General features: G+C 32.0%; 2 protein-coding genes across 3 annotated transcripts; one reads left to right on the top strand and one right to left on the bottom strand.

Moving 5' to 3' along the window:
* Positions 1-170: 170 nt before the first annotated feature.
* Positions 171-2,107, bottom strand: Su(P) (prostaglandin E synthase Su(P)). 2 transcript variants are annotated; one of them, XM_015926341.2, is made up of 3 exons: positions 1,732-2,107; positions 997-1,412; positions 171-915 (listed from the first exon to the last, which is right to left on the bottom strand). In XM_015926341.2, exons 1-3 carry the CDS (start codon positions 2,045-2,047, stop codon positions 334-336), a joined length of 1,314 nt encoding a protein of 437 aa, XP_015781827.1. In that variant the 5' UTR covers positions 2,048-2,107; the 3' UTR covers positions 171-333. The 2 variants fall into 2 exon arrangements, with proteins under 2 accessions (XP_015781827.1, XP_015781828.1); XM_015926342.3 differs by having other exon boundaries at positions 1,801-2,107.
* Positions 2,108-6,114: 4,007 nt separating this feature from the next.
* On the top strand, positions 6,115-11,559 carry Cdk5alpha (Cdk5 activator-like protein). The gene is made up of 3 exons (XM_015926545.3): positions 6,115-8,212; positions 9,966-10,103; positions 10,210-11,559. The coding sequence occupies exons 1-3, from the start codon at positions 7,028-7,030 to the stop codon at positions 10,564-10,566; spliced, it is 1,680 nt and encodes a 559-aa protein (XP_015782031.1). The 5' UTR covers positions 6,115-7,027; the 3' UTR covers positions 10,567-11,559.
* The last annotated feature ends 1,990 nt before the right edge of the window (positions 11,560-13,549 follow it).

The following is a 13,549-nucleotide window of genomic DNA, read 5'->3' as shown; positions in this document are numbered from 1 at the left end:
CATCAACATTAGGAAAATCTCCTACATTACAGCGTTTAAAATACTAGAGCCACCTATTGTAATCAGTCAGAAAGCACCTGATGTTACTTTAAACTTTATTAGAGTGATTATGCGGTCCTTTAAATAAACATGAAACTCTTTTTTGTACATTTTTGGCATTTCAAGCATAATTTTTTCTCTAGATAATACTTCATAATTTATTGAATTTATTACACACTAACGTCACGATACGAGTTTACAATTGGTGAATGATTAGAGTTGGTTTGAATCATGGTTAACATAATTGAGCTGCTTTTAAGCTTCTTTCAATAAATTTACATGTTTCGACTATTTTCATTCAGGGTTGGTTAAAAGTTTAGCACCGGCATGAGCCTCGCATAATTCTTTGACTGAATAATACCATGGACCAATGTTTACATTTTTTAAAAGATCTCGAAAAGCTTCGCACCCTTCGAAAGAGCTGAGAGCACCGAAAACAGCTAAATCAGCGAGATTTGGTTTATCACCTCCCATAAATTTCCTATTTTTACCGATTGCTTTCACCCAAAGTTGGCAAGTGTCATAGAGAGACGTACGCACATCTTCCTTCAATCCATGTCTTTTTTTCAGACGTTTGCTAACGAAATACATTCCAATGGCTCCAATATAAATACAAATATATCTTTCCCATGCTGGAAAATATTTATCCCATTGCCCTACTTTGGAAAAGTAATTGAAAGAATCGAAAGATTCTGACAAAGTTCGATAGACATTAGGAGAAATGACATGTACCAAATAATTATCAGTCCACTCTCTCCAGTATCTTTCCTCGTGCAATCGATTTTCATTGTCTTTCAACTTTTTTGGCGTCCAGCTTTCCCCAATCATCAAGAAATATTTGTTTATCACATCAGTTTCTAAGTTTCGACTGTCATCCTGTAGAGAATAAATGAGAAGAGCATTCATTTTTTAATGTTAGTATGCATTTCAGTAGATGAATAATTTTTTATCATTTACCAGATTCTGATAGTAGTCCATAATTCGTTGTACGCTTTCTCCTTCCTTGTTATACATTAAATAGGTAGCAATAATGGAGATGATCAGAGATGAATCAGTTAATTGAACGTATTTAGATGAATCTTTTCCATCCTTGGTTTTCTCATCGACAAGCATTATTGGTACTTTACGATACTTTGAAAATTTCAACTGTTGTCTAAGGACAGGATCGACTTCGACAACATTGTAAGGCAAACCATAATAATCCATGAATGATCGCACTTTACAACAAAAGGGACAGGTTTGATACTGAAACAACGAGAAAGTGACTCCATTCAGCTCGTAAGGACCACCGACTTCTCGAGAAACTGGAATACTGGGTAACTTTTCTTTTGGGATGACATAACCAGCAACAGTTCCTTTAGGCTTATTCTTTACTGAACAAAATGAAAGTATGATAATAAAATAAAACATAGAAATGAGAAAATTTCATACAAATGTAATTTAAACACACAAATGATTTGAGAAACGAGATTTTGTTCTTTGATGCTGGAAAACAAGCAAATACAGTAAGCGGTAAACATTTCAATATAAGAAATAACAACTTGTATTCAGGGATGGCGATGAATTTTAGTAACAAATATCACTCATACAATGACTACTCGTAATTAAAGTATTTTATGGTTGAATTATGATCTAGACATGATTGAAAATTAAGATTGATGGGGAATGTACTGGATCAATGTTCGAACTAACCTGTCCTCAAATAACTATCCCATTCAAGATGATTCTCATTAGACTTTCCATGATCACCAGCAAATTTACCTGGCTTATTCCAATATTGACTGACTCCTTCCATTGCTGCATAGGTCGCACAAAAAGTTAATCCACCAACCAAGAAGATCTTCTTTTTGGATGGCTTGGAAGAAATGGTCGAATCGGCAGAAATCTTACGAAAGCATTGATGAACACCAACATATTTATTACAATTTAAAACTTCTCCAGGACTTCTGAAGTACTCTACATTAAATTTAACTGATCGACTAAAAGAAATAAATCGTCTTGATAACATTATTAATGATTATAATGTGCTAATAATAACATTCAATAAAAACATGAAAACCACGAGAAAATATAAACAGATGATTGTCTTCTGTGTTAATATACCAACAGATGGCTCTAGCTATGGGAAATCACATTTATTTTTGAATTTTTCCCTTAAATTAAATTAAATTAAATTAAATTAACCGTTCCTAATCAACCCAAGCAAATAATAAAAACTTATTGTATAATGTGCAATTCAAAATTGAACTGACTGTCATGAAAACACCTAATCACGAGGCGACATAAACAAAGGTGACATTTTTTCGTCTCATGGTTTCAAGTTTGGTATTCAAGTACAAGTCACATATAAATGTAATCAAATAATATCTAATGACACTAAAACCTTTAAATTATTTCAATATGTTTGAATCAAGGTTTAGATGAATATAATATACAAACGTGATTTACATTCCTGATGATTGAAAATGTTGAAACTGAGTTTCAAGAGATTTGTCTTTCAACTAAAGATTCAGCTAATTATGCTATGAAACACTTTTATTATTTTAATACAAACCATAAAAATGTTAATAAATAGATCTGGACCAGGATAAATAATAAAGGGGTTAAGTAGTCTAATGTTTCAAGTAATCCAGCTTTTATTGATTTCTTGTCGTGATTTGTTGACAACTTTCAATGATCATTTTTTAAGTTAAAACCAAATGAATAGATTTCAAATTAGGTTAATCAGTATTCATAAATTGATTGTTGAAAATCAATATACCTTCTGACAAAAACAATAAACTAAATTGTTCGTTTAGTTTTCTTGGGTTACTTGACTAACTAGTTTGAAAGCTGTTGATCATTTATTGTCAAAGAGTTGATTCTTTAATTTACAGTTGATTGAAGATGAAACAATCAACACAACGAAATGTTTTGAAGAGGATTCGCCAATCCCTGATATTCACCAATGATCAACTCATTCCGTTTGTCATCTGTTTTATCGGTACAGTGATTGAAATTACCGATTTGCTGACAATTTACTTTACTTTCCAGACAATGACATCGGTCGAAGTGTACAGTCCAGATAATGTCATTTTACCTGCAATTTCCATCTGTCATAAATACGATCTCGATGAAGACCTAATCAGGGAAAAAATACCTCGCTTTAATGGTTCCTTTGAATTGAACAAAGAGGATATCAGATTCAATTTAACCATAAATGAGTTGAATGAAGTCACATCCAAACCAAAAGATTTCATTCACTCGTGTAAAGTAGCCAATACTTCCTTCACAAATGATAAGCCTGACTTTGTTGATTGTTTTCAGGTTGAACCAGTTCAAATCAACCTGGATGCTCATCGGAAATGTTTCACCCTCTTCTTTGGCGAGCAATCGTCATTCACTTATTCAAGGGTTTTATTCACCGATATTTTTATCGTTAAATTGCAACTCAATACCACAGTCACAAATCATCCTTATTTCCAGATGATTGTCCATGACCATGATCAAGAAGTTACCAGTAATCGCGGCAGTCCTGAAACAGTTTTACTGGATACTCATCGGTTTTCTGACTTTGTGTTGACTTATTATACCGAGCAAATAATAGCAATGGGCAAACCTTATTCCAATTGTATCGATTATTTCGCTCTTTATGGACAAACTAAACATGATTTGATCAAGAAGTGCATCTTCAACTCTATCTATGAAGACTACGGTGCCTTGGACGATGAAATACTGGTCAGGTTGCCATTGGAGCATAATGACACTAATTTCATACGAGGTGTAAGGACAAGTAGATACAGATCGGCATGTGAACGAAATCACACTGAACTCGAATGTACAACCAAATCATTCCAATTGATTCTATTGAGATCTTTACAAGGTGCTGAAAAAGCGCCTGGTGGCGGTATTATTTCAATAGAGCTTGGTTATCCAATCGGTATGCAAACAACGGTCACAATGGTTCCGAAACAAGATCGAGTTGAATACTTTTGTTACATGGCTAGTATGATCAATTTGTGGCTTGAAATCTCAGTTGTTGGTGTTGTTTCATTTACATTTAAAAAGGTCCGCCAAATGGCGATGAAACTAATAGTAATTGTGAGGAAAAAAATTGATCAATAATTGTACATTAATCTAAAATCAGTCAACAAATAAAACAAATGTAAAAATTGTTACAATTGTAAAACTCTGGTAATTATTGGGTTGTCTCAAGCTAAACCAGAATTCATTGAGATTTGTAAATTGACTCAATTTCAATCTTAATTTGAGCTAAATAAATTAAAAAAGCTTTACAAAATTAATACAATTAGAGTCTTTTCAGTTAATCACTACAATTCATCACTATACAAGAGATTTACTTGAATCCGCTCCAAGGGATTTTACATGTTAAGGTTTTAGGCTTTCACACAGATTTACACTCAATTCAATTCCAAACATTTTGTAAACACCTTTAACAATTAATTAAATAAAAAAAAAGCTATTAAATAAAGTCAATAATTGAAAATTGAAGTTATTATAATATTATAATATTGGTCAGTTAATGTTTATTTGGACCTTGAAGGAATCCTTTAAAGGCGTTGTTAATGGTGCTTCAAGTTGATATCACTAATTAAATATCACTTATTAATTGTTATGAATCTTTTCAGCTGGTTAATGGTACATTAAATTGTGCTTTATTACAATAATCAATGTATCGTTATAATGAGTTGAAAGGTTAAATGGTTAACAGGATTTAGACAAATTCATCTTAATGCATATTCGGGTTGATCTCTTATTTGGTAATGAAGATAGAGTTGAAAATAGATTGAAATGGTCCTACAATTGTTGGCTCAATAAGGCAACAATTAAAGCAAAAGTATGGTTGAAGCAATTGTTATAATCATTTCAACATTCACTTGAATAGTCTAACAATAGTAATGAGAGACTGAATAACTAATAAATCGGAAACTGAATGTCCAGAATGAAAACAGATTGATTATTGATTACAATTAAAGTCAACCCAATGTATAATCTTTCATTATGTTTATCATCATCTTTAGCTTCTCTTTCCAAGTCTGACATCAATTCCCAACCATTAAGATCAATCCAAGACGATGAGTCAACATTATCATCATGAGTAACTCCCTTCAGTCATCCACGTAATCATCTTCATTCCCTTTTCATCTTCCCAGTTCAAATATAACATAACATAACATAAAATAAAAGCTTTCCTTTCCAATTGAAGCTTTGTTCAGGCTCAAAATAAATATTAACAACAGAAACCATTTACCAGAATTTGATTAACTAAACAAAACATTTCAGCAATCATGTTAATCAACAACAACTCTGCTAGTCAATAATTTGTTGATCAATAGTAAATTTAAATTTTAAAATGAACCTGTTTTAGGCAAAAATCACTTACAAATAACTGGTTAGACTAAAAAAAGAAGCGTCAAAATTATTTCATTATGTGTTGTTATAACAGGGATGGAGAGATGATAAAGATGATGATGATGATGATGGGAGAAAGAAAAGATGAAATTGGTAAAAAACGAAAGAAGGTTGAGGATGAAAAGAAGAGGAAGAAAGAGTGAAAACTGGGAGTAAAAATGCTGAAATATAATCTGTTTGATGCATCGCAATTCCTCCTCATCAGCATCTAAATAATACCTTTACAGGGAGAGGAAGAGAGAGAGAGAGAGATGACGAAGAGGATGACGAGAAGTGCATGACCATTTGATGATAAATAACAAAGGGAAATACCAGAAGAGGATAATGATGATGAAGATGGTGAAGCAGCAGCAAACGGATCGATATTTGACTGTAGAGTCCACAGATGAGGAAGAGAGGAAACAGTCATGATGATGGGATGATGTGGATGATGGTGAAGATGACGATGGCGAGGATGACGATGATAAAGGATGATTAAAAATAGAGAAGAGAAAGGCACAGAAAAATTGAACCCGCGAAGTTAAATGAAATTTCAATCAATAATCTGGTTTACAGTTACCATAGTAATGGTGTCTTTAAAGAGGGAAGCTTGAAGACTTGAATTACGGTTTACTTTCTTGTTTTTTCCCTTTCTTTCGCTCTTTTTGTCTTTCTCTTTCTCTTTCCATCTTCATACAGAATCATGTCGACAGAGGAGATCGAAACTGATACTTTGGCCATTGAAAGAGTAACTGAATTATTCCCTGTCATGCCCTTTTCATTCAAGAACTAATCTTAACCTTTTTGTGTTTTGTGTATATTGTTTGCGTCCCAATATCATCTAATTTTTATGTAAAACAAACCATGAAACAATTAATTTAATCCTATCTCGATACCATTTACTAATTGTGTGTTAACCATTATTGTGACCAGTAAATAGGATCATTGTTTGGGCTTGCTGGGTTCAATTGTTTAACTTAACAATCGCCAATCCATACCGTTAACATCAAATCATCTCAACACCAATAACCCTCATCTTGTTTACCTTTTACCCTAACCCTACAAATTTTACACTAATTTTGCTCTTCCTTTAAAATTACAATTGTGTTTATTTATCATCATATTTAGTTGAAAATTAAAACTGTGAAATCAAAATTAATTTTGATATTGATTTGTTTTCCTCCCAATGATCAGTCTTTGCTGATCAAGTTTACTTTCAAGCGGCTTCACTTGCTTTTCAATTTTCCAATCAATCATCTTTACCTTCAATTCAACAATTAAAGGACGATAAAAGGTTTACTATTTCATTTGTTAAACAAAATCAATTTGATGATCTCAACATGAATTAATGTTCATACAGCAACATTGTACATTCACAGTATTATTGGTAACCTATCAATTGTTTCCTTGTTTTAATACCCTAACAACTAATGATTTCAAGCAACAATAACTTGATCATAATTGGAAACGAGCCGGTAAACATTTGATTTAACATTTGAAGTAACCTTTCCAATTTTACTTTTCAACGCGCAAACCAATTTTTGGCACAAAGTCGGGTTACATTTGGATCTTGGTGAGCCACTGATTTTGTTCAATCATGGGAATGATAATGAGCATTTCCCGAGACCGTAAAATGGTTGTTTATGCTGATGGTAACGGGACTGGACCAGTGGCTGGATTTGATTTGAACAACTACAACTTTGCCGATCCCCATTCAGGCAAGATTAAACTGACCAAAGGACTGATTGGTTCAGCATCAGGTCCAACTGAAAACAACAAGACTAAACATAATCATTCAAATCATCCAAAGAAACACTCTATTTTCATTTCAGCACTCAATTTAGGTAAACATTTAAGTGTAGCAACCAAAAAGAAAGCTGAAAAAGCAGCCAAACATGATAAAAATGAGAAGGAAAAGGTGGACAAAAAGGGTTCAAATAAATTGTATAATAGCAACAATAATAACAATCAACAGCAATCATCACTAACCAATAACAACAATAATAGAGTTTATTTGAACTCAAGTACCAAAGATGCTAACCTGAATAACATTAATGCCAACAACAATAAAGACAGTTCAATTGGTGGTCCATTGGAGTGTGTTGATAATTTGAATGCCGATTCCTTGGTAAATAATGCTAGAAATAATCAAATGTCAAAATCATTGTCTTGTTACAATTTGAAGTCTGGATTGATCACAAATAACATTGAGATTGTGAAAAATTGTTCAAAAGACATTGAAAATCAAAGGCCATTCAAGAAACGAAACCCATTTTTATCATCATCAACAACATCATCATCAACCACAACAACAACAGCAACAACAACATCACTGGGAGCTCCACTAATTAACTCATCAAACTTAAATACAACAACCGTTTCTACTGGATTAACCTCATCCACATCTTCATGTTCATCCAACAATACAACTTCAAGCTCATCAAGCTGTTCAGCCTCATCGATAATAACCAATAAATTAGCTACAATTAACAATAACAATAACCATCGCAATGACGTTATCATGTCTAACATTTCCTTGGGTCGTTCAATGGGTCCAGCTTTACCTCCCAAGCCAACAATCTTACTGTCCAAAAACTCAATACGACCCAGCTGTAACAGTTACATACCCAATCCAGCGATAGGCCTAAGGAATGGTATCACATTAACCAACAACAATATAATCAACTCTAATGCCAACAACAATATTAACCACAGTAATCATAATAATCATGAATCAAATCGTATTAGTCCAAGAAACCATCTCAGGAAAACAGTGATTCAAGTAAGTAAACATTTCAACCCAAGCTAATTCAAACGTAAACCCAAATCCAAGCCTGAACCAGAATCTTTACCTTAAACCCAAAACAATTTTTACTTTGTCTCTTTCAATTGCTGCTAAGCTTAATTTATATCAACATGATTAACTAACCAAGAGGCTAATTAGAGAATCTGATAGATAATCTGAGAACAATTAAACTGGTTACTTGATGATGAGTTAGATTGTTAGTTTTGATCAATTGCTTTAAATTTAGTTGATATTTACCCAATTATTAAATATGTAAACAGAGTCTCTTTGTTTTTCATTGCTCGCCTTGTAAATGTTACTTGCCAAGAGAAATGTCTTCATAGGAATTCATTTTTCTCCTCTCAATCTACAATCGATATTATTTCGGTTCTAATTTGTAGTTCTTTACGAGTGGGAATTCAGTTCATCTGCGCATCTGTTCATCATGTATTATCGTCAATGTATTCAACATTGGCAAGGGTTCATCACTTGCCAATATATTTAACATACTGAATCATATCATTTTGAAAGCCTCTTAAATATATCACTTTCTTACACGAATATCAACATCACCAACAAATGATCATCATAACAATATTTTCATCCTATTATTTGCAAATATTATCATGAGATTTATGCATTTCTCAAATCACCGTATTAAATGGCTACCGCCTTGGGCGAGATGATAACAATTGAACTGATCAGATTTTATGATAATTTTTACTCCATCTTATTCAAATCTAATAGACTTTCTAATTGTATTTACCTTGACTATTAAGACTCTGTACTCCTTTGCTACCATCCATTAGTCAATGTTGATCAATTATGATGATCATTCTTAGGTGGGTTGAAATTTTGACTCATCTTTCAAAAGGTAGAGACAGTTATTATGTTTGATATTACATTTGCTCCCCAATCAACACATTTAGTCAATTATTATAATTATTAGGATGAACAAATTGCAAGCATTTGACCTTAAACATCCTTTACTTGTTAATAGCTCTGTCTTTGTTGTTAGGCCCATTGATAATATTTGCTGATGGTTATGATGGTTGGTTGAAAGATGATGACAATGATTGAAATTGCGTGACACCCAAATGATCTTGAAATTGTATCTATTATTATACATAGTTATTCAGCTCAAGGTTACAATTTAATATGTATCACTGAAAAATCACAAAATAAAAAGCCAGGTAATTCATAATTGAACAGCAAAATTGAGATGATTAACGATGAACTTGGTTCAAAAAACGGAACAAAAAACAGATGAATTCAGATGTCATAATGATGTATTGAAAGGTGAATTAATTAATCACTTAGTGGGTACAATAGTCTAACCTGATTACATTTAACCTTTTCAAAAATTAAAAAATAATCTTGCCTATTGAATTTTAATGCCTTCTAAGCCATACAATGCCTTATAGCATTAATCACTAAAAGCCGTTACAATAAGGTTACATTTTTTTTGAAATGTTAACACTTTTTTGACTTGATCAACAATTTTATTTTATTAAGTCTTCAAATAAACCAATTTTGATAAAATAATCCAAATTATCTACCAGCCGTTGCAATAAGCATAATTGTAACAATAAAAAAGCATAATGGCTGGGCAGCACAATCAGCTTGGCTTAGGTTTTTTTTGAAAGAGTCAAGTTAAAACGCAGGGTTTAACCGTTTATACTTGTTTTTTGATTTAGTTTTGATATTGATTATAATTTAATCTAATTATGTGTCTCTTTTGTTAATTAAGGCTTCAACTTCTGAATTACTTCGATGTCTTGGTGATTTCCTATCAAAAAGGTGTCCAAAGCTGAAAACATTCCAATCCGGAGATGCAGTAATGTGGCTACGAGCTGTTGATCGATCACTTCTTTTACAAGGATGGCAGGTAAATAAGATTTATTATTTCTTTTGTTGTATCTTTTTGTTTTATTTTTTGATTAATTGTTTTAATCAAGGTATCTAATCTTCTCACTTGTTTTAATTTTATATAGGATATTGCATTTATCAATCCGGCCAATGTTGTATTCCTTTATATGTTACTCAAAGAATTGATCAAAGAAGATATAGACTCGGAGTGTGAGCTTCAGGCAACTGTATTAACCTGCCTTTACCTTTCCTACGCATACATGGGAAATGAAATATCCTACCCATTGAAACCATTTCTCATGGAAACAGATAATAAGGATAAATTCTGGGATCGTTGTCTACTTATAATCAATATGCTCAGTGGTAAAATGCTTCGGATAAACAGTGAACCAGGCTTTTTTACCGAAATCTTTACGGAACTTAAAGGATGCCAATACTCAAATGGACATATACTCAATGGATCTAATACTTTATTCAATTAGATAGTGGGAAATCTCTTCAACCTTTTTAATAATGTGAAATCATACGTAAAAGAGGAAAAATCAGCAAACATCGATCTAAGATCTGGCAGTCCAGAACTGAACTCAATGTAGATATCAGTGTTTAAAGATCACTTTTCCCAAAAGCTTGCAATCCCTTTCATTTTCCTCATACAATCACTCTAAATAAGCATAAAATGCATTGCATATCCCATTGCAAACACTCACTAAGCAATTATACTCATTACCATTTACCTACATTCCAAATACTCCAATTTTATTTAGGGCCACCATTTTGTAAACTATCATTCCTCAACTTTTATTTAACCTCTCATCTTCCCGATTAGCTTGCTTACTCACATATGTTTGCTGTCTTTAATCTTTTACACTTGAATACTGATGAAAGTGATAAAGATGAAATTAAACAAACAATAAGGCCGATCCGTGCAACAATTAGATATATTTATCACTTTCTTAACCAGAAATGATTTCTTGTTTTTGGATTGTAGTCATTGACTGTGAAAGGTTCAAGTAAAATGTGTTTTGTCTTGTTCAGATTGATTCAATGAAGCTAGTCAGGCCAGTATCTCAAGAATAATTTGTTTATTTCTGTGCCATTTTTGTGTATTCATGTACATTTTATAAATCAGTCTACAAAACATCAACAAGCACACATTTAACTTAACTTTCAATACCATTTGATTACATTGTGATTAAATCGTCATTCAACTTACTACAAATTTTGTCCACCAAACAAAAAGCCAAAGAATCAAGCCGTTAAAAGGATTCGAATCATCAAAACAAGAAGCCAACAATCAATAGGAGTCTATTATTGATGATTTTTTTTCTGAGATAATTAAGTGAACCCTTTAAAACCAGACAAAACAATTTGCTCAGTCAACAAAGAATACAATTATATTATTATCTACTGATAGACTTAAAAAGCCAAAGAAATGAAATCTCAAGAAAGGAAAATTAAAATTGTAAAATGACAGAGTTAAGTTTGTTTCATTATTATCATGATAATTTAATAGTCTCCATAATCAGCAATTTGAACCGTTGATTATCATGACAATTATTGATTAATCGAAACATAATAATCAAAATTGTAAAAAATTAAGTGTAATTTACGTTTGAAGGCAAAGGATTTTAAAGATGATGGTATACAATGGATGGTGTATTAGCTAACTGCGTAAAGGGTTACTAATGAAAAATCCCAAACTGAATCTCTTGTGAATAATGTAAATTGAATTGTTCAAATCATTGATTTGGGATCTGATAAATTGTAAAGGGATAAAAGACAATTTGTCAAATTGAAACAATCAACAATGAAAATGAAGACAATACAAGAGTAAATCAACAAATCATCAGAATCAACCAAAAAGTGATTTGTACAATAATGTCAAAAAAGTCGATTGTTGTCGATTTAAATCAATTTCAGTTTCTTTTGTTTCCTCACCAATCAACAATTAACTAAATCATTATTGTAAACAAACCTCATCTAAAACCAAGAAGACAACCAACTAATCGTCTTATGTAAACCCAACCCTCTCTAGTCCTGTAAATTGACAATTTAAGTTAGTAAATATAACTTCAATTGATTCAGTTTCATCTCCACTATTCCCTCCTTCAATTTGCTGTTACCATATGACGATTACTCCCAACAAATGAAAACAAACAATAATGTTTAAATCAATTTTAGACTCAATTTGATTGTCACTCCTAACTAAATAAACTACACTGGTTGTACTTACACTAGAAAAACATGTTTCATTTTTTCATTCAAATTCTCGGAACTTAAACAAACAAACAGTTTTGATTAGAATCGACTAAATGTTGATTCTAATAAGCTATAGTGACTGTATAACTGGCACAAATGAGCAAAATCGGGTGAAAATAATTTCGTTAAAATTTAGACTCTATGGGTCATTTTGTCAAAATATAGAAAGCTGCAAAAGATATTGCTTCCATTTTGCAAAAGTTCATTATTCATTCCGATTCAATATTCATACTCTGGGCAGGATAGTTAGTTAGAAAATTAGATTGGCAAAAGAGTAACAATAACGCTAGAATTGAGAGCTAGGACATTGTCAAGTTTGTAGGAGCACAAAAATTAAGTCTTTTAGTGCTTTTAAAAAGTTTCTCTGGCTAACAGTTTGCGAGTTAATCACATTCAAAGATGAAACTGCGATAGTCTTTTATTCAATTATGGAAACAGATAACTTTATGAGACTCATTTACCTGATGAAACTTTTAATGATCTACCAGAAAAAGCACTTATTTAGAGAAATAACATTTTCTTTTTCTTGTAAAACAAATAAGTTCGATTTTAAGTTAAACCTTGGACATTCTGTAACCGTATGGGTTAGAAAACGTAAACTTAATATTAGTACACGAAAATTGTTGGTACACATTATTGATCTAGGATTTTTCTTAATTTTTGAACAGTTCTCTTGATTTTGGTGATTGGCCTTAAAATTTACTGTCTCGATATTTCGATAATCATAACATCTACAATCACCGTTCTTTCAATAATTTATTGCTTTACTAATTAATGATTAATTTAATTCTATAACTTTCTATTAGTGCGTTTGGGTCATCTTTGGCTTGTAAATGTGCGAAATTCGAAGTTTCAACTTTGAATGCGATTAACTGGAGAACTGTTAGCCAGCGAAAATTTAAGAGCACTAATAGACTTAGCTCTTTATTCTAGCATTATTGCTCATGTTTTGACAAAATAACGTAACTTTTCTGTTCATTGGCAATTTAATTACATCAGTTTGTATGTTTGTCACAGCATTAAGTCAATAGACTTACTTTGATTTAGTTTGTTTCTTTCGTTAGCTTTTCAGTCTTCAAGCGATTTGAACTTGCTCTTCTCTGTTGAGGAATTACAAGATCGTTAGTTATATTATTGCATCTCTAGAGTACGATATCAAATAAGCAAATACTTACAGACAAACACTTCGCTCTTGATCGCCATCAT

The sequence above is a fragment of the Tetranychus urticae genome, chromosome 2 (assembly GCF_039701765.1).
Source record: "Tetranychus urticae isolate SD_2017Ah chromosome 2, NJAU_TeUrti_SD_1.0, whole genome shotgun sequence".
Lineage (NCBI taxonomy): Eukaryota > Metazoa > Arthropoda > Arachnida > Trombidiformes > Tetranychidae > Tetranychus > Tetranychus urticae.
This window is presented reverse-complemented; position numbering and strand designations above follow the sequence as displayed.